We start from the raw sequence: 24,723 nt of genomic DNA, 5'->3' as shown, positions 1-24,723 counted from the left end.
CCAGTACAGATGGGATTGGTGCCATCGACCCTTGGTCACTGTACCCCAGGTTAGGGCCCATCCCACCATCCCTCCAGTTTCTTCCCAATACCTAGGCTGAGATGAGTGTTTAGTCTCTTCTGGTGTCTTCTAGACTGGTTGTCCACTCTAAGAGGACACTTTGGCTTTCAGACAAAGTGACAGATCTAGAAAGCTGTGGGCACCTTCCTGGGACAACCATGTATACTTCTTTATTTTTCTTTAAGATTTTATTTTTAAATAATCTTTACACCCAGTGTGGGACTCAAATCCACAACCCAGTGATCAAGGGTTGTATGTTCCACCAACTGAGCCAGCCAGATACTCCAACTATGCACACTTCTTGCAGAGGCAGGAGGGCCTTGCAAAATAATTGGTTCATATAAACCCCTGGGAAGATGATAATTAAGAGGAGGCCTGCTATAGCTGAAATCACAACAGGTAAAATAGATGGGTTTTCTCTTACATTTACCTGACCCATTGAGAGTGGGACAAAGGCAATAGGAAAGATTAAGAATTTCTTAGGGTAAGCCTGGTGGATGCTGCGCCTCTCCGAGTGGAACATGAAGGTTCTCTTCACCGCTACCCTCGTCGTGGGCTCCGTCTTCTTCTTGCTGTTGCCAGGTCCCTCCACGGCCGGCCAGCGAGAAGAAGAAGGGGCCCAAAGTCACCGTCAAGGTGTACTTCGACCTTTGCATTGGAAATGAAGGGCAGCCCCAGTGGCTCAGCGGTTTAGTGCCTACCTTCAGCCCAGGGTGTGATCCTGGAGACCTGGGATTGAGTCCCACATCGGGCTCCCCGCATGGAGCCTGCTTCTCCTTCTGCCTGTGTTTCTGCTTCTCTCTCAATCTCTCTCTCTCTCTCTCTCTGTGTGTCTCTAATAAATAAATAAAATATTTAAAAAAAAATGAATTGGAGATGAAGATATAGGCCAGGTGGTCATTGGTCTCTTTGGAAAGACTGTTCCAAAAACAGTGGATAATTTTGTGGCCTTAGCCATGCGGGAGAAAGGATTTGGCTACAAAGACAGCAAATTCCATCGTGTGATCAAGGACTTCATGATCTAGACTTTACCCGGGGAGATGGCGCTAGAGGAAAGAGCATCTATGGTGAATGCTTCCCTGATGAGAGCTTCAAGCTGAAACACTATGGGCCTGGCTGGGTGAGCATGGCCAATGCAGGCAAAGACACCAACGGCTCCCAGTTCTTTATCACACGGTTAAGACCGCCTGGCTAGATGGCAAGCACGTGGTGTTGGCAAAGTTTTGGAAGGCATGGAGGTAGTACGGAAGGTGGAGAGCACGAAAACAGTCAGGACAAGCCCCTGAAGGATGTGACGATCGCAGATGGTGGCAAGATTGAGGTGGAGAAGCCTTTTGCCATCGCCAAGGAATAGGGCCCCAGGGACCGCTTCCCTTTGAGCTACCATCTGTGCGGCCCTGTCGCCTTCCCACAGGTGAGGACGGCCCGCCACAGGGCACCATGCTGCGGGGTCCTGGTGCTGGCATCTGACGGAGTGGACCCCTCCCCTCACATTCCATAGGCCAGTGGCCTGGTTTTGTAACAAACTCAAACTCCTACCAATGCTGACCAATTAAAAAAACAACAACAGTGGTTTAAAAAAAAAAAAAAAAAGAATCTCTTAGGGTAAAGACAGGACTTCTTAACTCTCATTTGTTTTTTTGTTTTTTTAAAGATTTTATTTATTTATTCATGAGAGAAACAGAGAAAGAAAAGGAGACAGAGACACAGGCAGAAGGAGAAGCAGGCTCCATGCAGGGAGCCCGACGTGGGACTCGATTCCGGGTCTCCAGGATCAGGCCCTGGGCTGAAGGCAGCGCTAAACCGCTGAGCCAAAGACAGGACTTCTTAACTCTCATTTGTGTTATAAAGCTTGCATTAGGTCTCTAGTATGTCAGGTCTGTATCAGTGGTAAATAATTTACAACTCAAGGAGCTAAAATTCTCTAAGGGAGCCAAATATATGAATAGATCATTATGATACTATATATGTGTGTACATACATGTATATAATCAATTGTGGTATATATCATGTTAAATAGAAGCATGTGAGCAAACTCTGTAGGAACAACACAGTTTCCGGTGGCATGGGAGGTATAATAAATAATTTGGGTCTTGAGGGATGAATAGGAGTTTGTCTTGGTTCACCCAGGAGGCTGTTCCTGACCAAGAGTACAGCATGCACTCCTAATCTCACCTTCCTAGACAGCTTCTGCACCCAGGGAAGTAGGCAGAGAAAGGGATTAGTGAGAGTATTCATGAAGGGTTGGGAGAGGCCTATCCTTAGAAGGCCAGGCCCAGTGGGTTCCACTGCAGGCCTTGGGGGACTTTTGAAGGACCGTGGGCCTAGGGGCAGGGGTGCTGTTTAGGATGGAGGGCAATATGAACCCACAAGGCCGTGAGAGGCTGAACCGAGTAGAAGCAGGGTTGGAAATGGTAGGACAGGTTTGAGAGTTGGTTTTTTGGGAGTTGGCTGAGGGGAGTAGGAGAGCAAAGGAAGACATGACATTGTCTCAGAGCCTGGCTTGTATGCACTCAGTCCTCAGAAGAAGGTGGCTGGGTGGGTGGATGGAGCATCAAAGCTGGGCAGCACTGGGACAGGCAGCTACAGGGACAGTGGACCTGCAGCAAACATTTCTCACTCTCTGGGGGTGCCTGTCCTAGGGGAGAGAATGCCAACAGGAACAGGCCACCCAAGGGTGGCTGCAGAATAACCTTCTCTGATGGATGATCGTGAGGGCACCATCCCCTGTGTGTACACACTGTCTCCATGCCTTTCCCTCTCTTCCCACTTCACCACAGCCCCCTCACCCTTCCTTCCCTGAGAGCTGGCCCCAGGTTTTGCCCCCTTTGTAATATCAAATAAGTTGGGTGCAGTGGACCTTCAGGTCTCGAGGGAACCTCAGCCCCCCAGCCCAGTGCCAGCCTGAGCTGAGGAGTATTGAGCTTTGGGGTGGAGCGAACCGGTCTGCCAACCAGTTTAACCAGGGACTGGTTTCGACTTGGAGTTCAAAGGAGCTGGGGTGCACCCCGTCCCACATGGCCAACGGGAGCAGTGCTTAACCCTTTCCCGGCTGTGCCAGGGGCAAAGTCCAGGCAGGGTCTGTGCTGGAGAGGGTCTGAGCCTCTTCTGAGCATGAAATGGGTGAGGGTGACCTTGGCTACAGCTGGGGGGTGCAACCAGGCCCATGAGAGTGGGGAAACAGGAGAGAGGCTCCCTTGTTTCTCCTGCCCCAGACTTCCCTTGGGGTTTCCTCTTCCTGCTGAGGCAATCCCTGGAGGACCCTGGCTTCTGGGTGGGTGCAGGGGCACTGGGATTGGATTTCTGGGGTAATGAATATTCATCAGCCCGATCCGGCCTCTGCTTCTGTTTACTTAGCCGGGAGGGGCTGGGTTTCAGGTTCACCTTGACTCCAGGAGCCGCAGTGGAGCAGGTACCCGCTCCTGCACCTGTTTCTCTTGCACCTGCTGTGCAGCTGCTCTCACCCAGCTCTCCTGGCCTGAGCCTTGCCTGGCGTGGCACCCTGGGGGCACCCCTACCTCTCCCAGTCTCCTGCCTGGGCAGCTGCTTACACTCAGCTCCTTCTCTAAGGAAGGTCTCGCCTCCAGCCGGGAACAGTCAGGATTACAGGTACAGGCAGAGGGTGAGGGGGTGGGGAAACCAAGGCACAGAGCCCAGTCAAGGCACCTGGTTCTGCCTCCATGGCTGGCAAGCCTAACTGGGAAGGGGAACCCAGGCAGGCCGGTTCCCATCTCTCCTTGGTTGCGCAGGGAGAAGTCGGACTCATCCCACTGGCTCTTGGAGTCAATCCAGGCCTCCAGCAGAGCTCTTTCTGGGAAAGTTTCACTCCGAGCAGTTCTCTATTAACGCTTGCTAAGCTGGAGCCGACCCCCCAACATGGAGGATGTTTCTGGCTATCTGGTGGGAACATCTCCCTGTTCCTATTCAGGGCACCCCAGTCTTATTCAGAATGGAGAAGTGCCATCAGGGGCCTGGCAGAGGGACTTGGGCTGGCGGGGTGGGGGAGTCCTGGATATTGTCTTAAAGCCTAGAATCTGACTTGCTTCTACTCCCCTCTATCCCTCCATTTCCAACGCAATCGATGGTTAACTTGTCCCAGCTCAGAAGGGGCTCAGTGGGGGCGGTGGGACCTGTCCTGGGGTGACCATATAGGTGCCATAGAGCTGGCTGTCATAGGCAAGGGGTGGCAGGCTGTCCCATGAGGTCCTTTTGTGGATTCTAAAGCTGTGCAAACAGCAGAGGTGTAGCTAGCATCCTCAGGGCTGATTTCTATCATCCCATGGATTGCAGGGCCCCAGGGCAAGGGCCCAGCCCTCGGCGTGGCCAGCTAAGGGCCCTGCACAAACAGCCTGCATGGCCTGCCACCTGTCACTAAATGCTGGGTCTGCTTGCAGTCCCAATTACACCTCCTGCCTGCAGTTCCCTCCTGCCTTCTATGATCAGGTATGGGCATGTGGCTGAAGGTATATTGCTCTTCCCAACTTTTGATGTCACATCGCTTTATTTATTTATTTATTTATTTATTTATTTATGATTTTATTTATTTATTCATGAGAGACACAGAGAGAGGCAGAGAGAGGCAGAGACACAGGCAGAGGGAGAAGCAGGCTCCATGCAGGGAGCCCGACGTGGGACTCGATCTAAGGTCTCCAGGATCACGCCCTGGGCCGAAGGCAGGTGCTAAACCACTGAGCTACCCAGGCTACCCCACTTTTTTGATTTAAAGCAAATCAGTTTTATACTATCTTGGGGTGGCTCACTACTTCAAAGAATCTTATAGTTTGGTTATTTTGTAAAACAAAGAACAGTCCTCTAATTTATCTGTTCTGTTCTGACTTCCATATGTCAGTTGTGATGAAAGAGGCAAACGCCTCTTCCTGGTGCTTGTATGTCCTCTCAGACAGAAAGGATGGAAAAGGTATCTTAGACCAGAGTTCAAGGCCGACAGACAAGGGCGCCGATGCTTTCGTGCCATGGTGGAGGCCCCAGGGCAGGGTCCGAGGGCTATTCCCACTTCCCTATGGTGTTAAGATAAGTTCCTTATGATCTATCACTTCCTTCATTCCAAGGGGAGTAAACCCCTGCAGATGCCAATTTGCGGCACCCTCTAAGGCAGGTGTGTTTTAGCTGGCGCAGACAGAAGCACTGCCTCTCAAGGAGGTGGGCAGTCAGGTGGTTACTGTCAGCTCAGGAGCTGTTTCGTCCACTCCCTGAGTTCCTTGGCAACCCCGGATGGGCGTTGGTGGGGTCACGGGCCCTGCCCCAGACCAGGCGGCGACTGGGGCACCCACAGGCCAACCAAGTGCCCTCCCCACAACTTCCAGAAAACCCATTCTGGAACACCAAGTTCTGTGCAAGGTTGTGCTAAGCCCAGGTGGGGCAAGCTGCCAATGCAAACCTCTCAGGCTGTCCCCTTGTGCACTCACCTCTCCAGGGTGCCCTGGAAGTATTTATCTGGCCACTCTCACCCCCTCCTTCACTTTCTAAGTGGGAGCTGCACAAGATCTCCCCTGGGCTTCTCCTGCTACTTGAACTCAGCTAAAGGGACAGAGCTGCCAGTGTGGGAGCTGCTTCCCAGACAAAGAGGTAGGAAGGAATCCATCAGGAATGCACTCTGGGCATGGGGCTGGGTAGATGGAGGGACAGGGGAAACAGCAACCAGGAGCCCATGGAGGCAGGCACTCAATCCTCCCCAAGCCTAGGTCAGCATCCTGCTTGCATCTTTCCCCAAATTTGATATGCTCCCTGTCAAAAAAAAAAAAAAAAAAAAAAAATCCATGCTCATTATGGAATATCCAGAAATCAGAAATACCGGGAGAAAACATCCCCTCTTCCTTCTCCATTAAGAAAACCACTGTTGGGAAAAAAAAAAGAAAAAAGAAAACCACTGTTGGAATACTCACCATTTGCTTCAATGTGGATAGAACTGGAGGGTATTATCCTGAGTGAAGTAAGTCAAACAGAGAAGGACAAACATTATATGGTCTCATTCATTTGGGGAATATGAAAAATAGTGAAAGGGAATAAAGGGGAAAGGAGAGAGAAAATGAGTGGGAAATATCAGAGAGGACGGAACAGGAGAGACTCCTAACTCTGGGAAACGAACAAGAGGTAGTAGAAGGGGAGGTGAGTTGGGGGGTGGGGGTGACTGGGTGACGGGCACTGAGGGATGCACTTGGCAGGATGCACACTGAGTGATATGCTATGTGTTTGCAAATTGAACTCCAATTTAAAAAAAGAAAAAGAGGGCAGCCCCGGTGGCGCAGCGGTTTAGCGCCGCCTGCAGCCCAAGGTGTGATCCTGGAGACTGAGGATCGAGTCCCACATCAGGCTCCTTGCATGGAGCCTGCTTCTCCCTCTGCCTGTGTCTCTGCATCTCTCTCTCTCTCTCTCTCTCTCTCTCTGTCTCTCATGAATAAATAAATAAAATATTTAAACAAGAAAAAGAAAAAGAAAACCACTATTAGGCAGCCCTGCTGGCTCAGCAGTTTAGCGCCACCTTCAGTCCAGGGGCCTGATCCTGGAGACCTGGGAGTGAATGGAGCCTGCTTCTCCCTCTGCCTGTGTCTCTGCCTCTCTCTCCCTCTCTCCCTCTCTCTGTGTTTCTCATGAATAAATAGATAAAATCTTAAAAAAAAAAAAAAATTCTTACTGCTTTCTCAAAAAAAAAGAAAAAAAGAAAACCACTGTTTTTTTTTTTTTTTTTAAGATTTTATTTATTTATTCATGAGAGACACACACACACAGAGAGAGAGGCAGAGACACAGGCAGAGGGAGAAGCAGGCTCCATGCAGGGAGCCTGACGTGGGACTCGATCCTGGGTCTCCAGGATCACGCCCTGGACTGAAGGTGGCACTAGACCACTGAGCCACCTGGGCTGCCCAAGACAACCACTGTTAATCATTTGTCGTATTTCTTTCTGGTCTTTTAAGAAAATGTAGTTAAGGACATTAGTTTTTAAAGGAAGTGATCTATTAGCCTGTACTGGGGTGGCCTGACCACCTAGGTTTCTGGTGCATGATGGCTACTACCCGTTTGGCAGGACCCTTCCCAGCCACAGACAGAGTCCTGAGAACCAGACCACCACCCTCTCCAGGCCCAGAGATGCCTGGATTTCTCATCCCTTGTCCTGCCCTTCTGTTGCTCAGAATCTGCCAGCCTGCTGTGTCCATCCATCTTACACATCCTACCTGGCAACGATGTCCTGGCAACCTCATTTGCCAGAACTCCCACTAGCTCAGAGAGCACCTTTGTGGAAATGAGTTAAAGATGAAGCCACATCTGTGTCAGGACACATCACAGCAGGGCACATGGCTTGTCAGTGGAAAAGCCTGGATTTTGGCTCCCAAGCCCGTGATAACCATTTCTCATGTGGACCTTGTGGCCCCACCAAACCTCCTTCCAAATGTTCAGTTCTCGGGATGCCTGGGTGGCTCAGCAGTTGAGTGTCTGCCTTTGGCTCAGGGCATGATCCTGGGATCCGAGATCGAGTCCCACATTGGGCTCCTTGCAGGAAGCCTGCTTCTCCCTCTATCTCTCTCTCTCGAATAAGTAAATAAAATTAAAAAACAATGTTCAATTCCCCTGCAAACTCCTGTCCTCATGGAAGCTAGATGGGGAAAGGAGCCATCCCTCAATAATTATTACTGTTACCATGTTTTACTTTGCAAAGGATGCCTCCCTCTGAAGGCAGGGGATGAGCATTAGAGCTAAATGTTAGGCTGGCAGGGACAGGTGAGGACACTGAGATCCAGAGAAGTAACTTCCTAGAGGTCGAGGCTGGTACAGTCCCCAGGATTTCCCACTCCTAGCCTGCAGTTCCTCCCATAGGAAAAAAACCCCTCATCTCCTTCACTCCTGCTGGTACCACCTGGGAAGCCCAAATTACTCTCAAAATCCTAAATCCTACTTATTTTGTAATGAATTCTAAGCAAAATGCACAGGGTGTTTCTGTGCATCTGATACCAGCCAACTGTCTCCCAGCTCCTGGTGGTAGGGTCTGGCGCCCCAGTGGGAAGAGCTTGGGAAGGATGTTGGTGGTCTGGGTGCTGGGCCACCTGGGCAAGCCAGTCACCTCCCTGCAGCCCTGAGGGGCCTGGAATCTCAAAGCTCCCCACCACCTGCATGGTAAGAGTGTGTGGTTGTCCCGCTGCCCCTCGGCCTGGGCTCAGTGGCTCTCCTGTTGGTGTCCATACAGCTGCCCATTCCCCAGACTCCCTCTCTTCTCATATTGTAGAGTTTTATCCGAATCCTCAGTTCATTTGGCCCCACCTGCAATTCTTTCAGGCCCCGACTATTAAAATAGCCCATGATCAGGAGTTTAGAGAGGGCTGCTCCAGGCAACCCCCCATTATGCCTCACTTCTCCCCACTGACCTCTTTCTCTGTCCCACCCAGCTCCTGCAGAAAGTGCCACCCTCAGCTCCAGGGAACATCATGACCGAAGTGGGCTGGTGGAAGCTGACCTTCCTCCGGAAAAAGAAATCCACTCCCAAGGTGCTGTACGAGATCCCTGATACCTATGCTCAAACAGAGGGCAACGCGGAGTCCCCTCGGCCCGAGGGCGGGAACTCCCACGGCGATTTTAACACCCGCCTGGAGAAGATCGTGGACAAGAACACAAAGGGCAAGCACGTCAAAGTCTCCAATTCGGGTCGCTTCAAGGAGAAGAAGAAAGTCCGAGCCACACTGGCAGAGAACCCCAACCTCTTTGCTGATAAGGAGGGCAAAGGACAGTGAAGGGGGCCAAGGAGGATGCTCTTGCCTCCCTACTCCTGCCATCAGCTGGATCTGAGACAGGGGCCTGCCACGCTGGCCTCCTTGGCCACAGCTGACACCAGGGGTGGGGGGTGGGGGGGGTGGCATTGACGCCTGCTGGCAGGAAACGTGTGGATTTAGCTTTTTATTTATGTGCCCCAGCTTTCTGGAAGGTCTGGGTTATTCCCGGGTCCTCCCACGTTCCCCAACACATACAGAGGCTGCAAAGTCCCACAGGAAGGACAGCCCTCCTGGAAGCAAGTGGCAGCCCAGCAGGGAAGTGGGCACGGCAAGGGATAGAGGGAGCAGACTTCACCTCCTCCAGGGGCACAGGCTCAAGGGTGAGTTTCAATTGCTGCTCCTTCTACTTGCTCTCCCTGGAACTGTTCCCTGGACCGATTCTGAGAGTGAATTTTCCAGAAGCCACCTGATGGGGTGGTTTTCTGGAGCTGGAGGAGTCAGAGACCCCAAACCTGAGCTCACCTCCTGCCAAAGAGGGAACCCTTCTGGAACTTTGCAGGGGAGAGGAGACCCGCTGGCACTCTGACACTCTCTGGGGGGGTGGGGTACTGCAGAAGGACCTGGCGAGAGACCCCACAGGTCCCTGCACACAACCTCAAAGGGACACTGCACTGGCTCATGGGTCCAAATTCTTCTCCCCTCCTGGTATTTAAGAAGAACAAGCCCCAGGGATGAGTCCTGGAGCCTTGAATTTTGCTTAAAAAAAAAAAAAAAAAAAAAAAGTAGGTTTCTCTCTTTGTAATAAACAGTGCTGCAAAAGCAGAGAACCTTTTTATGCTTTCGTCTTCTATGTACTGAAGACTGTTTCTTCTGTCTTTACTCCCTGCATGGGAATAAAGTGGAACTCTGAGTGCTCAGGTGTTTCTTTTGAACATCAGGAAGGGTCCCCAGGGGCGGGAGCAGGGTGGGGGTGGGGAGGGCCTGGCTGGCTCAGTCAGTAGAGCACATGACTCTTGATCTAGGAGGCCTGGGGTCAAGTTCGAGCCCCATGTTGGGTCTATAGATTACTTAAAAATAAGGTCTTTTTTATTAAAAAAAAAAAGAAGAAGAAGAAAGAAAGAAAAGAAAGGAAAGAATCCTGAGTATGCAAATCTAGCAAAGGAAGGGGCTGGTTTCAGTTCAGTGGTCAGTTCCTTTTGGTCAATGGAGAGACCCTCAGGAACTCTAAGAGAGTGGAGGGGACATTTGGTGACTAACCCCAAAGTCACAGGGGTTTGGTTTAGAATCAGGATTCAAATTCTCTTTCTACCGCTTCATAGCTGAGTGATTTGGGGAATATATATTATTAAACGTTCTCTGAACCTCGAGTGTCTCTTTGGTAAAAAGGGCTGTAATAAGGTCTATTTTGTGGGAATGGTCAGCATGAAGTGCCCCACACGTGGTCCTATGGTAGGTGCTCGGTTAGTATGGTCTTCCTCCTCTTGCTCTTATTAAGGAACTCCACTGTAGCCCACAACTTTTACTCTTAAGGAAGAGCAAAGAGTGTGCTCCCTGTGTTGTTAGGTCCAGATTTTTCTCAAGCCAGGAGCTGGGAGCTAGGAAAAACTGGACAGATCTCTGGAGCTCTTGGTGCGAACAGGGAGAAAGCAAGGTGACAACTAAACAATGTGGTCCTGTAGCTTCCAGGTCAGTTCTTTGTGGCTGTTGGGCCACTCCACCCCAGGGAGTGTTGCTCGGCAAATTTATTACCAAAACAAACAAACCCATACAAGGGGGCCTTTGTTGGGTGGCCTCACCCAGGCAAGCGGGAACTCTGAAGATGAGTGAGGGACACAAGGAGCTGGAGGGAGGGAAGGAAGGCTGGTTCAGGTGTGCTACCTTCTCCGAGGCCTCTGCCCCTATCCCTCCCACCCCATGGGACTTTCTAGAGTCTGTCTGATTACCCAATCCATCAAGTGTCCCGTGAAGGAGCTGACTTCCCCCATACTCTAGCCCTGTCCACTGTGAATAGCCAATGTTTATAGGGAGCTTACAATGGACCAGGCCCTGTGGCAAGTACTCCAGGAGATTCCTTGCTCAATCCCCTCATCACCCGAGACAGGTGTGGTCATTGTCCCTGTTTTCCTGCCGAGTTAGCTGAGGCTGAGAGAAGTGAAGCCACTTGCTTGCCATGGTGGAGCTGGGACTGAAGCCAGAGCTGGCTTGTGCACATGACTGCTGCACACAGCCCCCTGCACTCTTGATTTTCATCTGCCTGGGGGATGGGAGCAAAGAGAGGAGTACAGTCACCTTCCGCAGAAGGCGAGGTAGGGTGGTAGAGGGTAATGCCTGCAGCTTAGGATTCTGATTCTGGCACCAGCTGGGGGAGAGCTAATCAGCCGTGAGGCAGAATACTCCGAGGCACCAGACCATAGGGACCTGCCACTTCTGCGCATCCTGAGGTCCCTTGAGGGAGGCCAGGGCTGGGGCTGGGCCACCAAGGCCTCCTTCTGCCCAATACTGGCACCACATTGCCACCATTACCCCTCTTAGGCGAGAGGATCTAAGGTCCTTCTGCCTTGTAAGGGAGAGCCTGCTCCAACCTCAAAGTGATGTCTGCAGGAATTTTCCAGGGAATCCCCACAAATATCCTGAAGCTGGGGAAAGGTGGTGGGTGCGTGCTAAAAGCCAAAGGGAAATCTGGCCAGGGAGTCGGAGAGAGGCAGCTGCACGCTTTCATGAGGCCAGAGGAGGAGGAACTGAGAGTGCAAATATACGCAGGAACTGTGAGAGGCTACGGGTTATCAACCACAGTTTCACTGGGCCAGGACCCAACCAGGTGGGGGAGGCAGGAGGGGCCAGCTGGAACCGGCTTGCACTGCCCAGGAGGGGCCTACCCTGGGCGGAGGGCTCCCCCTGCTGGCCACCCAACCTCTAGTGAGAGGAGGAGGGAGGTTGCAGGGGTCGTTTAAATCCCCCAACCCCTCTCCTTCCTGGGCGGGAGAGGGGGTGGGTGGGGGGATGCGACCAGGCCAGGTTGAACATTAATCTTACACACGGCTGACGAGGTTTTATTACAGACTTGGCACAGTGATTGTCAAAAACAGGAAAGGAACAGCTGAAACCAGGCTCAGAGCTGGGGGTGATGGGGGATACATAGCTCCCAATAACAAGACAAAGTAGAGAGGGGCACCCCAGCACCCTGCCTATGGTGGCCACAGGGTTAGTTAGCATCGTACCTTCCTACCCTCAGGCTTAAAGGGGGGCGATCATCACCTACAGGGCCACCCTTGCAGGAGCCAGTTAATAACAGACACTGAAGTACAGCACACACCCACGCAGTGGAATGGAACAGTTTACAGAGTTGGTGAGTTCCATGCCAGCGTACACAAGTAAGAGTTCCTTGATTCTGGCTTAGTCACAGCAAACATTTACCCAGCCTGGCTCCCCTCCAGGGAGGCTGGAGGCCATTCATTCAAGTTGTCCTTTTTTTTTTTTTTTTTTTTTTAAAGATTTTATTTATTCATGAGACACACACACAGAGAGAGAGAGAGAGAGGCAGAGACACAGGCAGAGGGAGAAGCAGGCTCCATGCAGGGAGCCCGACGTGGGACTCGATCCCGGGTCTCCAAGATCACGCCCTGAGCTGAAGGTGGCACTAAACCGCTGAGCCACCTGGGCTGCCCTCAAGTTGTCCTTGGTCACCAGACTTGCACTCAAGAAAAGCAAATACAGTTCAGCACAAGCATCAGCTTCATAAAGAATCCAATGGTGAGGGTGAATGGTCATATGTTTATGGAAGCTGGTGACACGGTTTGGGACATGGCATCTGGTCACCAGGGGGAGTCTTGTTAAATGCAGAACAGGATGCGTGGGTCTGAGGTGGGCTTTTAAGTGGTGTTGCTGCTGGTCTGTGGACTGCACTGAGTAGCAAGGATCTTAAACGGTGGGCGGTGGGGAGGGGGTTCTTTTGACTGCACAGAATTCCCTGGGAAGCCTTAAGTTTCCCCAAGCTCAGACCTCACTCAGCCCAGTTAAATCACGTATGATTAAAGCTCCCTGGGTAATTCCAGCATGGATGAAAACCAGGGTCTAGGAGTCATCAGTAGAGGTGGGGAGTAGGTGAAGGATGTATGAGTGGTCAGAATGATGTAATCCCTATAACAATATATGTGTGTACACACACACACACACAGTTCTCAGAAACAAACATGGAAAAGTAAAGCTTGATTGACGGTATCAGCACATGAATCCCTTCTACAAAACTCCTAGGGGCACCTGGGTGGCTCAGTTGGTTAAGCATCTGCCTCCAGCTCGGGTCATGATCCCGGGATCCTAGGATCAAGCCCTGCATCAGGCTCCCTGCTCAGTGGGGAGCCTGCTTCTTTCTCTCTCACTCCCCCTGCTTGGGTTCACTCTCAAGTAAACAAAATCTTAAAAATATACATATATATGTAAAACTCCTGATTACTTGAGATTGAATATTTCTAGAGACTCACTACCTAACAGGTAGCCCACTCCCTCATAGGTAGTCCTGGTTGTTACAAGTCTCTCTTCATACCAAGAGGAAATCTACTTTCATGCAACTTCCACCTATGGGTCCTTTGGAGCTCCAGAGAATAAATTTAATCTCTTTTCCACATTGTTGTGCTTCAGATAACAGGAGGCAATTATCAGTAAGGTATAATGCTATAAAAATATCCTATTAGTAAATACGTTTCCTTTAGTTGCAAGCAACAGAAAATTGATCCTGGCTAGTTTAAGCCAAAACTTTTTTTTTTTTTTTTAACAGGGATAATGGGTGTTTTGAGGCAGGAGGAGGTGTTATACACAGCCCAGACGTGGGAAAGAAGGATCCAAGGTCACTAAGGGAATTACAAGAGCAGCAGCTGGAGGCTGTTGCTTCTTGGCTGCCATTAATGACTTGGCTACAGTGCCTCTCATACTCTGGGTCTCTCCATTTCAAATTTCAAATTGTTGATAAGAAAAAACAGATTGGCTAGATTGGCTCAGGTCCTTATGTTGGAACCAGTCAGCTTTGGGTAGTATGACTCAGTGACAGGGTGGTAACAGAGCAGCCCCCGGCCCACCTAGTGTCACCAGAAGAGGGAATCACACCAACTATTACCTCTAGAGGGAGCTAGTCCAATAAATCATATTCAAGGTCAAGAAAATAATTATGGGTTTGTTTTTTTTCCGTTTGTGATTCTCTATGCCACTGCTTATGCTTCACAAGACTACTTAACTGAGAATCAAGTGAAAATACAGAATTTGGAGTTTGAACTCTGAAGAGCCTTAAATGTAAGGGGTGAGGAGGGAAATAGGTTGAGTTTAGAAGGGCCCAGCTCCCAATCCCACACCCTCTCTTAGCACCTGGCCCCAGATCCAGTTGGCGCCAGCAGGTTAGTCAGGGTGCAAGTCTCTCATACAGCCAGTCTTCCTCCCCACGGTGGGTCATGGGCCCCAAAGGGGAGTCTCCTGTTGGCAGGCCCCTCCGAAAGATGATCCGGTCATGCAGACGGTTGGTTTGGCCTTGCCAGAACTCCATCACTTGTGGGTACAGGATGTAGCCACCCCTTCAAGAGAAACAGTGGGTTTGGTGCTCTGTGCATTTTTTCAACAGGTTACCCCCCACCCTGTCTCCATCTCAGGACCCCTTGAGGGAAGTTGCTAATATGAATCTGATGAGGATTACCAGGGGGAGCAGATCTATAATTCCAGGGGGAGTGGTTTCAAGTTCTGGTGCCCCTTTCTGGACAACCACCAAGCATCACTCACCAGTACTTTGGCTTTGGCACCTCTTGTTCTTGGTAGAGCTGTTCCAATTCCTCATTCTTCTTTCTCAGATACTATCCAGGGGAAGGAAATTGAGGAAGGCCCAGACTGAGTCAGTGATTCACCTAATAACCATTTACTAAGCATGTGCTGTTTGCCAGCCACTGGAACACAGGTGAACAAGGGAGGCTGGCCTCTCTCCTCCAGAAGCACAGTCCAACCAGAGAGTCAGATAAAGGAAGCCCATTTCCCCATCTTTACTTCCCCAGGGAGACTATCCTTTCATTTTGCTGGAGAGAGGGCCTTGGCATCCCCCAGGGACAGCTGCTGGGGATGAGCTAAGCCCCTGCCACCCAGAGAACTAAGAAGAAACCCGACTTACCTCCCGATTGGGGATTACAGAACTCTGGTGGCTGACCACAGCCCCAATTTGGCTGCTCTTGGGGCGGGAGTGGAAGTAACACTCAGCCTCCTCTTCAGGCAGCTTCTTCACAGAGCCCTCCACGCGGACCTGCTCAAGGATGGCCCTGGCTAGACGGTCTGCAATGCCTCCTGCCCTCCCTACCAACACAGGCCCCCTTCCTCTCTTCCTACCCCTCTCCACTGCCCCACCACTGCTGGCTCCAACTAGACCAGTTAATTAAGAGCTATCTGAGAGGCAGGTCGTTTTCCCAGCCTGAGGACCTCCACTGGGCTCATCGATAATGAGCCCCTGGTTGTCCTGGCACTGCTCACTCACCTGGCGGTTGAGGGGCTCCCAGTAGAAGACAAGGGAGGCAAAGGGATTGGAGTCCTAGAAATAAAAGAGGATTCGCCGTCGGCCATCAAAACAGCAGGGAGAACACCTCCACCGTGCAGAAAGGAGGTAGGAAGTCTGCAGCATGCAGGCGTACAGGGGATAACAAAACATCTCATTTAAACCCTCAAAGGTATGCCTACTTTTACGGGTGTAGGAGACAGACTCAGAGAGGTTAAGGAACCTGCCTAAGTTCACACAGTAAGTGCTAGAGCCATGCTGAAAACCTAAGCCAGATGGATTCCAAAGTGAGGCTTGCCATTTCTCTCATCCATAGATTTGCAAGTCCTCAGAAATGCACCTGTGGCCAGTATGGATTCCGGGAGTCCTTTGGGTTCATGACTGAATGCACACAAAGTATCAACTCTGGGCTTGACCCCAGGAGAGGTGCTGGGGGAATGGGAGAGGTACAACGGATGCAGCCTCTGCCTCCACAGAATCTACTGGGTGTTTAGCAAGGGAGACAAGTATCAATCACATAAACACACCAACAAATGCAGTCACAAACTGAAAAGAAGGTAGAAAGTAAAGTGACATGTTAAGATGATGGTGAATGGCAGCTGAGGTAGCATAGGGATCAGGGACGACTTTCCCTAGAAGGTAGCACAGGGGCTGAAAGCCAAAGGGTTGGGAGTTACTTAGGTAAGTGGATGGCAGAGGCGGGGTGGTCAGAGCGAGCACTCATTCATGGCAAAGAAAAGGAAGAGTGCCAAGGCCCACAGGCAGGACGGTGCCCAAACACAGCCAGCAAGTGGGCAGGGGTGGGGCTGGCACCAGAGGGAAGGAAGGACAGGCCCCTGCAGGCCCCTCACCAGCTCTCTTCCCTTCCGACTCTCGAAGTTAGTGAAGAAGCGGAAGCCATCCTTGCCAAAGCCCTTCAGCAGTACCATGCGGGCAGAAGGTTTTCCATCTCTGGGGCAAAGACCAGAGCAAGTGGTCAGAGCCCATGTCACTGTCCTTGCTGCCACCCCTCACCTGGGTGCTCCCCTGAGCTCCTGGCACCTGCACCCCCTTATTCTGTATTGTCCGGGCATGCAGGCTCCCCATTCCCACCTCCCCCTGGGGGCTTGTCCTAGAGGTGCAACTATGACATCACTGCCTGGTGCCTGTTATAGCCTGGCGCCTGTTATAGACTGAACTGTGTCTCCCTAAAATTCTTTTTTTTTTTTTTTTTAAAGATTTTATTTAAGAGACACAGAGAGAGAGAGGCAGAGACATAGGCAGAGGGAGAAGCAGGCTTCCCGCAGGGAGCCCAATTCAGGACTCGATCCCAGGACCCTGGGATCACAACCTGAGCTAAAGGCAGATGCTCAATCACTGAGTCACCCAGGTGCCCTGTCTCCCTAAAATTCAGTGTTGAAGCCCTAACTGCCAATGTGGCTGTGTATGGAGATAGGGCTTTTAGGGAAGTAATTAAGGTTAAATGAGGTCATAAAAGTGAGACTCTAATCCAATAGGCCTGGTGTCCAGAAAGATCTCTCTCTCTCTCCTTCTTCCCACTCTCTGCATGCACCATGGAACACAGTTTTAAGGGTGGTGACCAATTATAATGCAATCAGCCAATGCTTAGCCATCACAGAAAGGGTGTTTCCTTCAGGTCCTCCACTCAGAGTTCTGGGGGATATCCAGGGGCACAGTACCAGAGCCCTGCCTTCAAGGCCTTACATTTTATTTATTGATTTTATTTATTTATTTATTTATTTATTTATTTATTTATTTACTTACTTACTTACTTACTTACTTACTTATTTATTCATGAGAGACAGAGAGAAAGAGAGAGGCAGAGACACAGGCAGAGGGAGAAGCAGGCTCCATGCAGGGAGCCCGATGTGGGACTCCATCCCAGGACTCCAGGATCACACCTGGGCCGAAGGCAGGCGCTAAACTGTTGAGCCACCCAGGTACCCCCAAGGCCTTACACTTTAATGAGCAGGGACAAGAGTGGAATAACAGGCTAATGTCAGAGGTGTCTCAAGGAATATACGATTGATTGTCAAATAAATAATACAAGGAAGCACTGGGCTAGATTTCAGGAGAGGTTCCAGGAAATGTAGCTCTTAAGGAGCAGATGGGAATTGGGTAGATGGGGAGATGAGGAGATAAGGGTGGTGTGGGTGGGCGCTTTAGGAACAGACATGAAGGAGGCACTACACTGTTATTACTGAAATGGAATTAAGTAGAGTGTGATCTTTGGTTTACAGGTAAGGACACCGAAGCCCAAAGAGGACAAGTTACTTGCCAGAAGCCACAAAGCATGTTAATAACAGAGCTATCCTCATAAATTTGCATTCCGCCAAGTTGAGAGCTTCCTAAGTTTCTTACTTCACCTGTACCCACCCGCACTATGCCCACCTGGTGCAGGTAGCCAGACACATGGCATTGGCTTCCCCTATGTCAGGACACTGAACAGCCTCCTCAAACCAGGTAGCAAACTGCTTCATGGGGTCCAGGGAGGTCAGTTGAGTCTCCTCAAACGCCTGGGGAAGGAGAGTTTTATTTAACAAATACATACAATTCTGCACACATGGTATTGTTCCAGGAACTTTTCCTAACAAAAAACAGTACCCAGGAAGTAGGTTCTGCTAGCTGTATTTTACAGGTGAGGACAGAGGCATAAAATACATACAATTCTGCACACATGGTATTGTTCCAGGAACTTTTCCTAACAAAAAACAGTACCCAGGAAGTAGGTTCTGCTAGCTGTATTTTACAGGTGAGGACAGAGGCATAAAAACGTGGCATAACTCGCCAAGTCCCACAGTAGCGATGGATGAATCAGGGTTTCATCTCATGCGTGTCAAACCTATCACTTGGAGAGCATTTAAAAATAAAAAATAAATAAATAAGTAAACAAACAAATAAAAGCCATATTTGTGGGTTCAACACCCACAAATTCTCAGTAGGTGTGAGGTTTAATGGAAAACTGCATGTTTAGCAAGTACTTCTGGAAATGCTCACACACAACAAGATCTAGAAACTGGGGCTCCGTTCTGTTGGTTCCTCCTCGGAGCAGGGAAAAGGGAAAGAACTCCTCCAAAGGCGAAGGGAAGGGGCTGAAGGCAGTGAGACCTAGGAGCTTTCTCCTCCCCGCCCTCTGTGAGTCATACCCCTCCCCCATGGGTTACTTATCAAATATTTAGAAGCTGATGGTCACTGCTGCAAGCGCTCTCCAAATATCAAAGTCCAAACGGCCCTGAGAGTTAGGCACTTACTCCCCAGGTGAGGAAACTGAGGCCCAGGGAGGCTCAGTGATTGCCCGAAGTGATGCGCCCGCCCCGCGGGTGGCAGGGTCACGGCCCAGCGCTCGCGCTCTCGCCCACCGCGACCCGCTGCCTCTCCGCATCCTCGTTTCCCCAGAGCCCCGCTTACCCCCGCTGCTTGTCTGTGACCCTCCTCGTCCTATGGGGGTGACCCTCAAACCCACCCCGTGGGGTTCCTCCCCTCCCTGCGGCGGGGGCTGCCCCCGCGGCCGCCGCACCTCTCGGTCCCCGCGGTAGCTCTTCCGCATCGGGCCCAGGTCCATGACGGCACCGCCACCGCACAGGTGGTGGAGGTAGCGGGGCCACCCGGCAGGTCGCCCAAACGTCACGGTGACGCCTCGCAGCCCGCACGTCATGAGGCCGCCAGTCACGTGACCCGGCGTCGCCCAGCGCTGGGTTCCGTTGGGTTCGGAACCAATTTCTCAGCTCGGGAGTTTACCCGGGGGACTGAAGAATTCGCCCGTCGCCAGGCCCTGCTAACAGGTCCTAAGTCCTCGGAGCCAATGGGAGCTCAGGGCCGGAGGAGGGAGACAGGCGCGGAGAGGCCATTGGTTGGCGCTGTCCGGGAGCGTGGCCAATAAGAGCGAGAACAGAGGAACCCAGCGGCCAATGGGCGGCGCCTCCGGGGGCGGGAGCAGAGAGACAAGGAAATGCTGTCACCGCCGTTAGCACGCACGTGGAGGTTTGTTAAAGGTATAGGGCCCGCGGCCGCCCGGGGTGGGGGCGGGGAATGAGTCCCCGGGAGCTGGCGGGGAGCGGTCGGTGGGGAGTGGCTGGCCCCCAGCAGGTGCCTAGAGGCGAGGCTAGTGCAGGAAGGACCCCCCCCCCTCGGGGGAAGCTGGGGGCGGGCGCGGGGGGGGGGTGCCTGGGAAAGGACAAATGGAAAACCAGAATTAGGGGCCAGACTCAGACGAGGTGATGGGGAGACACAGAGGAGGGGCGGTTTCTGGTTGAGGGAAGAAATCGGGGCTGGAGAGTGGGAGAGGTTGAGGCGAGTTGTGGATCACACAGGATAGGTCCTGTGGAGGGTGCATGAGGGTGCGGGTGGAGGAGGATGTGGGGTCCTCTGGAGTGCGGGGAGAACGCGGTGGAGTGAGGAAGAGACTGTGGGATGGGAAGGAAGACTGCTGAATGGAAAGCGGGGGAAGGGAAATTTGGGATCAAGCCATCCCAGACCAGAGCCATCTTCCTTCCAGCTCTGAACTCTCTCTCTGCCTCATTTCTTTAACCCCAGGTCAGAGCATGCTGCTCCCTTTGCTCATGATTTCTCCTTTACTGGAGCAGTGGGAGTTCACACCAGGCAGTGTTCTAGTAGATGGAAACGTTGCTGCTGCCCCTACTGCTCCTGGGCCTTCCTCATCTTTGCAGGGTTTTCCACTTCTTCACATTTTGTCTTTCCTAGGTAGTTGGAGTCTAGTTCCTAGGGAATGCCAGCCATAGCTGGGGCACGGGGGAGCAGGTGGCTGTGCAAAGCCATTTCCAGGCTGTGGACCAAAAGGGCTGAGACATGGAAAACCTACCAGGGCCCATTCCGGCTTTGACCTGGCTGGGGCAGCCTTGGGTCAAGTCCTCTCTGTAGTCCAGGTTTCCACCAACCTCAGGAAGGGGAGCTGCAGGAGCCATCTAGGCAGGCACCCCAGGACTGTACCAGGTAAGGGGAACTTCCTGCCCTATCCAGGTGTCTGCATTACCAGGTGTTAAGCTTCATAAAGCCCTACATTAAATAACCTATCATCTTTTATTATATGGATGTGGCTTGAGCCAAATAGAATCTGGAAGACCCAATTTGCTGCAATGAAATAATACATATCTCAAGGCTTAATGATGTTGATCTGTGGATTCTCCACTGGTTGGACTTTTTTTTTTTTTTTTTTTTTTTTTGCTACATGGTTTTCTTCCATCAACATGACTGAGAGTTGACTGAACTATACTTTCCTGTTGAGGTTGTCTTTCCACATGTGAACACTGCTGTTCTCAGCTCCTCCCAGGCCCCTGCACTTGAACCTGTGTACGCGTAATTAATGCCCTTTAACACAGATGATTTTGTTCATGGGGCCACACTGTTGGCACTCCTGGGCTGTGCTGCTCTGGACCTGGGATACTAGGGCATCAAGACTGGATCATTTGAATGGTTTGCTTAAAAGCCAAGAGCTCAGGATAGATATTTATTCATTCCATAGACATTTGTTAAAGACTTCTTTTGGACCAGGCGCTGAGCTAGGTCTGAGAATACTAAGATGAAGAGAGTGAGATGCTTCCTGCCCACAAGGGGTTTGTAGTCTCCCCAATAGGAGAAACAGCTCTGAGGGCTGATGAGTTACAGGTCCTTTAGCAGATACTTCGTGAGGAAAAGCAGAGCAGAAAAGAGAGTTGTCTGCAGGGGTCAGACAGTCCGAAAGTCTTCGTAAAGGGCAGGCATTTGATTTGTCTTGTTGACTAAGTGTTCTCCAGACAGACAATGGACCGGGCATGCCAGGAAGAGGGGACAGTGTGTGGAAAGGCAGAGTGTGTTAGGGAAATTGGGGAAAACAGTGTGATTCTCCCAGAGCAAGACGGTGAGGAGCAGGCCAGACTAGTAGGGAGGGCTGATGATCGGACAGGTGGAAAGGGCCGGGCTTTTATTTATTTATTTTTAAAATCTTTTAAAAAGATTTTATTTATTTATTCATGAGAGACACACACACACAGAGAGAGAGAGGGAGGCAGAGACACAGGCAGAGGGAGAAGCAGGCTCCATGTAGGGAGCCTGATGTGGGACTCGATCCTAGAACTCCAGGATCACACCCTGGGCCGAAGGCAGGCACCAAACCGCTGAGCCACCCAAGGGATCCTTTTTTTTTTTTTTAAGGGCCAGGCTTTTAGACAACATTTTCTTTTCCTTTTTTTTTTTTTTTTTTTTTTTTTTTTAATCCTTGCTGTTATCAAACCAGAGTATCTAATTTCTGTTCTTTAAGACTGGATGAAGAGAAAAGGCACTAGATTCCAACAGCCTCTCGCATCCTCGGTGATTAGCAAGGAAGTTTGCAATTCGTTGCCCTTTAAGATTTTCCCTTCTGCTTTGAAAATAATAAGTAGGCTTGTGTTGTGCTTTTCTGCCTAGTGGGATTCTGTGTCTGGATCACAAAGCAGCCCTGCAGCGCAAAGGAGAGAGGGGCCGGCCTTGCTGCTACTGCTAAAATCCCAGCAGGGGTTTTGTCTGCGTGGGAGAAATGAATGTTTTATTGTTACTGCTTTTTTTTAAACACTTTGCCACCTTCCTCCCATCCCCAACTTTGTAAAATTATTAATCTTCTTGAAAGAAAGAGAGCCTTAAGTGAATAGAAAATATGTTGTAATACTTTACTGTACAGAAGAGGCATACCGGTTTCTCAATATGAAGCGAAAGAGCTGCATGTGGGTTTAGGGACTGTGCCTTGCCTGTCTTCTTCCCATGTTTTTGCATTTATGTTCTTAAGTCACCTTTTCGTCTGTTTGGTTGCGTTCTATATTTCACTTGAATCTTAATGACTGTATTTGGGGACTTAGATCTGGTGACCGAGTGGCTGGTGGATAAGGGAGGGCAAGGCAGGGCCAGGGAGACGTTGGGAGTCAGTGCAGAAGTTGGGAGCCAGGAGCCTGGAGCCGGAGTCTAGGATGGGGCTGGAGGTGAAGGGAGCCACTCACTGGGATAACTTTGGGTGATGTGGGTGGCACTGTTTGTTGAAGAGGGGCATGGTGAAGGAGGAGGTTTGGGGGGAAGATGAGGCCGATCAGACCTGTTGAGTATGAGGGTTTATAGGACACACGTGTTTGGCCAGGTTTGATAATCACATCTGGGGCTTAGGGGAGAGGTCTAGGCTGTTGAGACTGGGCTAAGGGTCACGAGCCCCCGAGGCCATGGGGGAGGATGAGAATGAGAAGAGGGCCTGGGAGAATTAAGGAGGATGGGGGAGAGGGGAGAGACCCAGGAAGATGGTAAGGATGCTAGTGAAATGCAGCCTCCCAGGAGGCCGGTGGCAGGCCAGAGGAGGTGTGCTGGGGACCTGAAGCTCAGGCACTCTTGAGCCCAGCCTGGGGTACACCCAGGACACACAGAGGAGTGGGTACTTGGTGCTCTGCCAGTAGCTACCTGAGCCCTGAGAGTATGGTTATTGGGAGGCCCAGATGGGAGCCGGTCCTCAAAGGCTTGCAGTGGGATACGGAGGAGGCTGACCCTTCCCTGGGTGGCCTGCCTGTGGTTTTGTTGTTGGCCCTTCTCATGACCCTTGTGTGTGCTCACAGATCATTTCCCAAATGTGTCCTTTTGTTTTCATCCCCAGCCTTCATTAGAAGTGCCTTCCACGGAGGGGGCACATCCCTTACTGTCTCTGGCTCCTTCTCAAAATCCCAGCCAGGGAATGCTCTTCTGTAATGTTTATGCATAAACTGCCTTCATTAAGCTTCTTTGTACCTGGGTGCCAGCCATGGTGAGTAGGACTTGGGGCCTGGTGGGGGCAGGGCCGAGTGTTTCTGCAACCTGGAGGGATGTTAAGCTTTCCAGGGTGAGTGAGGTAATAGGGCATCCGTCTCAGTCCCAGCCCTGGCTGCCTTGGTAATTGGGGCCACAGGCAGAGGGAGGGGGCCTGATGGTGGGTTCCCAGGCAGGACCCTAGGAATATGACCTTGTGGCTTCTTAGTTTCCTTTGAGAAATCCTGGTTGGTCCTTGGTTTTGGCCTGTTCCATGGTCACTTCTCATTTCCTCTCACCCGGGACTGCGATAAGCAAGTGTTAGACTCTTCCTTAAGCCTTGATACTCTGCCCTAACCCGCCCTGGTTTGCTTTCTTTCCCCCCACCCCGTCCTATAGTCCATCTTTTCAGGCTCACTTCTTGCCTGTTCCTCTTTCTCTTCCACTCTTTGACTAGGCAATCCAGCTAGCTGCCACCAGTCCCAATAAGACTGCAATTCCTTTAGTGACTTTTTCCCAACGCTAAAGACCTTGGCCAGATGACTAGAGGTCTCCCAAAACAGTGAATCACCAAGTGAGGGTCCCTGGAATCCATCACCATGTAGAGCTCAGCCAATTTCCATCAGCCATGAGCCCTTGATGGGTCCAGGGAGCTGAGAGGCTGTGAGTGCCTCTCGGTCAGACTTAAGTGTGGGGCCTCACAGGGCCCTCAGAGGGAATTGTAAAGATGGACCAAGGAATTTGAAGGAAGTCTGACCTCTATCGGCTGGCTTAGTTTTTGTTTGTTTTTTTTTAAAGGCATTTTGCCTGGACTTGCCTTCAGGAGGGAGGATCTCAGAAACGATGGACCCAGGCCCCTTTCCTTCTGGGTTGTAATCCTAGTGTCTGGGGCCAAAGATCTACAGTGTTGAGTATCACTAAGCAGACAGGAGGGCGCAGTGAGGGGATGTGCTGCTCCCAGATTTTCAACCAGGGCCTACCAGGTACCCCAGGAGGCCTGTGGCCTTAGGTGATCTGGGGCCACATGACACCATCAATAGCCTCCACCCCCAGCAACTCTCCAGTGAACGAGGGCTGGATTAAGGCAGATGAGGGCCTAGCTTGCCACCAAGCCTCTGTATTCTTTGCCCATGCCATCACCCACAGCGGGCAGAATGTCCTGTCCCGCTGCCTGACTCAGGCACCCCATGGGAGGCAGAGCTAGTCAGGCCTGGCTTTTGAGCCTGCTTGCTGGGGGCTGACACCCTCATTACCAAAGGTTGGGTCAGTTCCCACACCTGAAGCATAAAACACATGACTTGGAATCCGCTCTCAGGAAAGGATCATTCTTTGTGCCGCAGAGCAAAGCTAAGGGGGGGAGGGGGCGGTGTGTGTGTGTGTGGCAGAAATTGGTCAATGTGTTGACATTCTCCTTCTCTCCACCAATCTCCATTCAGAACACAGCGAAGACATTTTTCCAGTCTTGTAACCTACACTGGAGGAAGGGAGGAGGAACACGCCTCTCATCTCCCCCCTGCTAGGGCAGCGATGAGATAGAGGATTGATGGAAGCTGGTCGAGAGGCTTCTGTGCCAGGGTAGATGCAGCTGTTGGTCTGGTTTCACTCAAAGGGCTTATGTGTAGAGATCAGGGACAGAGGACCTGTGATCTATCTGAGATCATATCCTTTTTATTTCTTTAGATGCAAGGGTGTGGGCTGGCTCTGAGGAAA

General features: G+C 51.2%; 2 protein-coding genes, 1 long non-coding RNA gene and 1 pseudogene across 5 annotated transcripts in view; 3 read left to right on the top strand and 1 right to left on the bottom strand.

Moving 5' to 3' along the window:
• Window positions 1-557: 557 nt before the first annotated feature.
• LOC112918054 (peptidyl-prolyl cis-trans isomerase B-like) lies at window positions 558-1,414 on the top strand (annotated as a pseudogene).
• Window positions 1,415-3,040: 1,626 nt separating this feature from the next.
• PRR15L (proline rich 15 like) lies at window positions 3,041-9,687 on the top strand. Of its 2 annotated transcripts, none has more exons than XM_025995818.2 (2): window positions 3,041-3,669; window positions 8,457-9,687. In XM_025995818.2, the coding sequence occupies exon 2, from the start codon at window positions 8,496-8,498 to the stop codon at window positions 8,796-8,798; it is 303 nt and encodes a 100-aa protein (XP_025851603.1). In that variant the 5' UTR covers window positions 3,041-3,669; window positions 8,457-8,495; the 3' UTR covers window positions 8,799-9,687. The 2 variants fall into 2 exon arrangements, with proteins under 2 accessions (XP_025851603.1, XP_025851604.1); XM_025995819.2 differs by lacking the exon at window positions 3,041-3,669 and adding an exon at window positions 5,510-5,646 and having other exon boundaries at window positions 8,457-8,920.
• A 2,119-nt stretch (window positions 9,688-11,806) lies between these two features.
• PNPO (pyridoxamine 5'-phosphate oxidase) lies at window positions 11,807-19,092 on the bottom strand. Its single transcript, XM_025995817.2, has 7 exons — window positions 18,806-19,092; window positions 17,680-17,804; window positions 16,140-16,239; window positions 15,271-15,324; window positions 14,914-15,042; window positions 14,535-14,605; window positions 11,807-14,332 (listed from the first exon to the last, which is right to left on the bottom strand). Exons 1-7 carry the CDS (start codon window positions 18,941-18,943, stop codon window positions 14,164-14,166), a joined length of 786 nt encoding a protein of 261 aa, XP_025851602.1. The 5' UTR covers window positions 18,944-19,092; the 3' UTR covers window positions 11,807-14,163.
• Window positions 19,093-19,160: 68 nt separating this feature from the next.
• LOC112917819 (uncharacterized) overlaps window positions 19,161-24,723 on the top strand; it is a 29,806-nt gene continuing 24,243 nt past the window's right edge. Inside the window, exons 1-2 of one of the 2 annotated variants that reach the window (XR_011999697.1) lie at window positions 19,234-19,280; window positions 19,990-20,238. This is a non-coding gene — a long non-coding RNA (uncharacterized lncRNA). Of the gene's footprint in view, window positions 19,281-19,989; window positions 20,239-24,723 lie in introns of both variants that reach the window. The other variant, XR_011999698.1, reaches the window with a different exon arrangement.

The sequence above is a fragment of the Vulpes vulpes genome, chromosome 2 (genome assembly GCF_048418805.1).
Source record: "Vulpes vulpes isolate BD-2025 chromosome 2, VulVul3, whole genome shotgun sequence".
Taxonomy (NCBI): Eukaryota; Metazoa; Chordata; class Mammalia; order Carnivora; family Canidae; genus Vulpes; species Vulpes vulpes.
The sequence above is the reverse complement of the archived record's forward strand: the minus strand, read 5'-3'. Positions and strand labels throughout refer to the sequence as shown.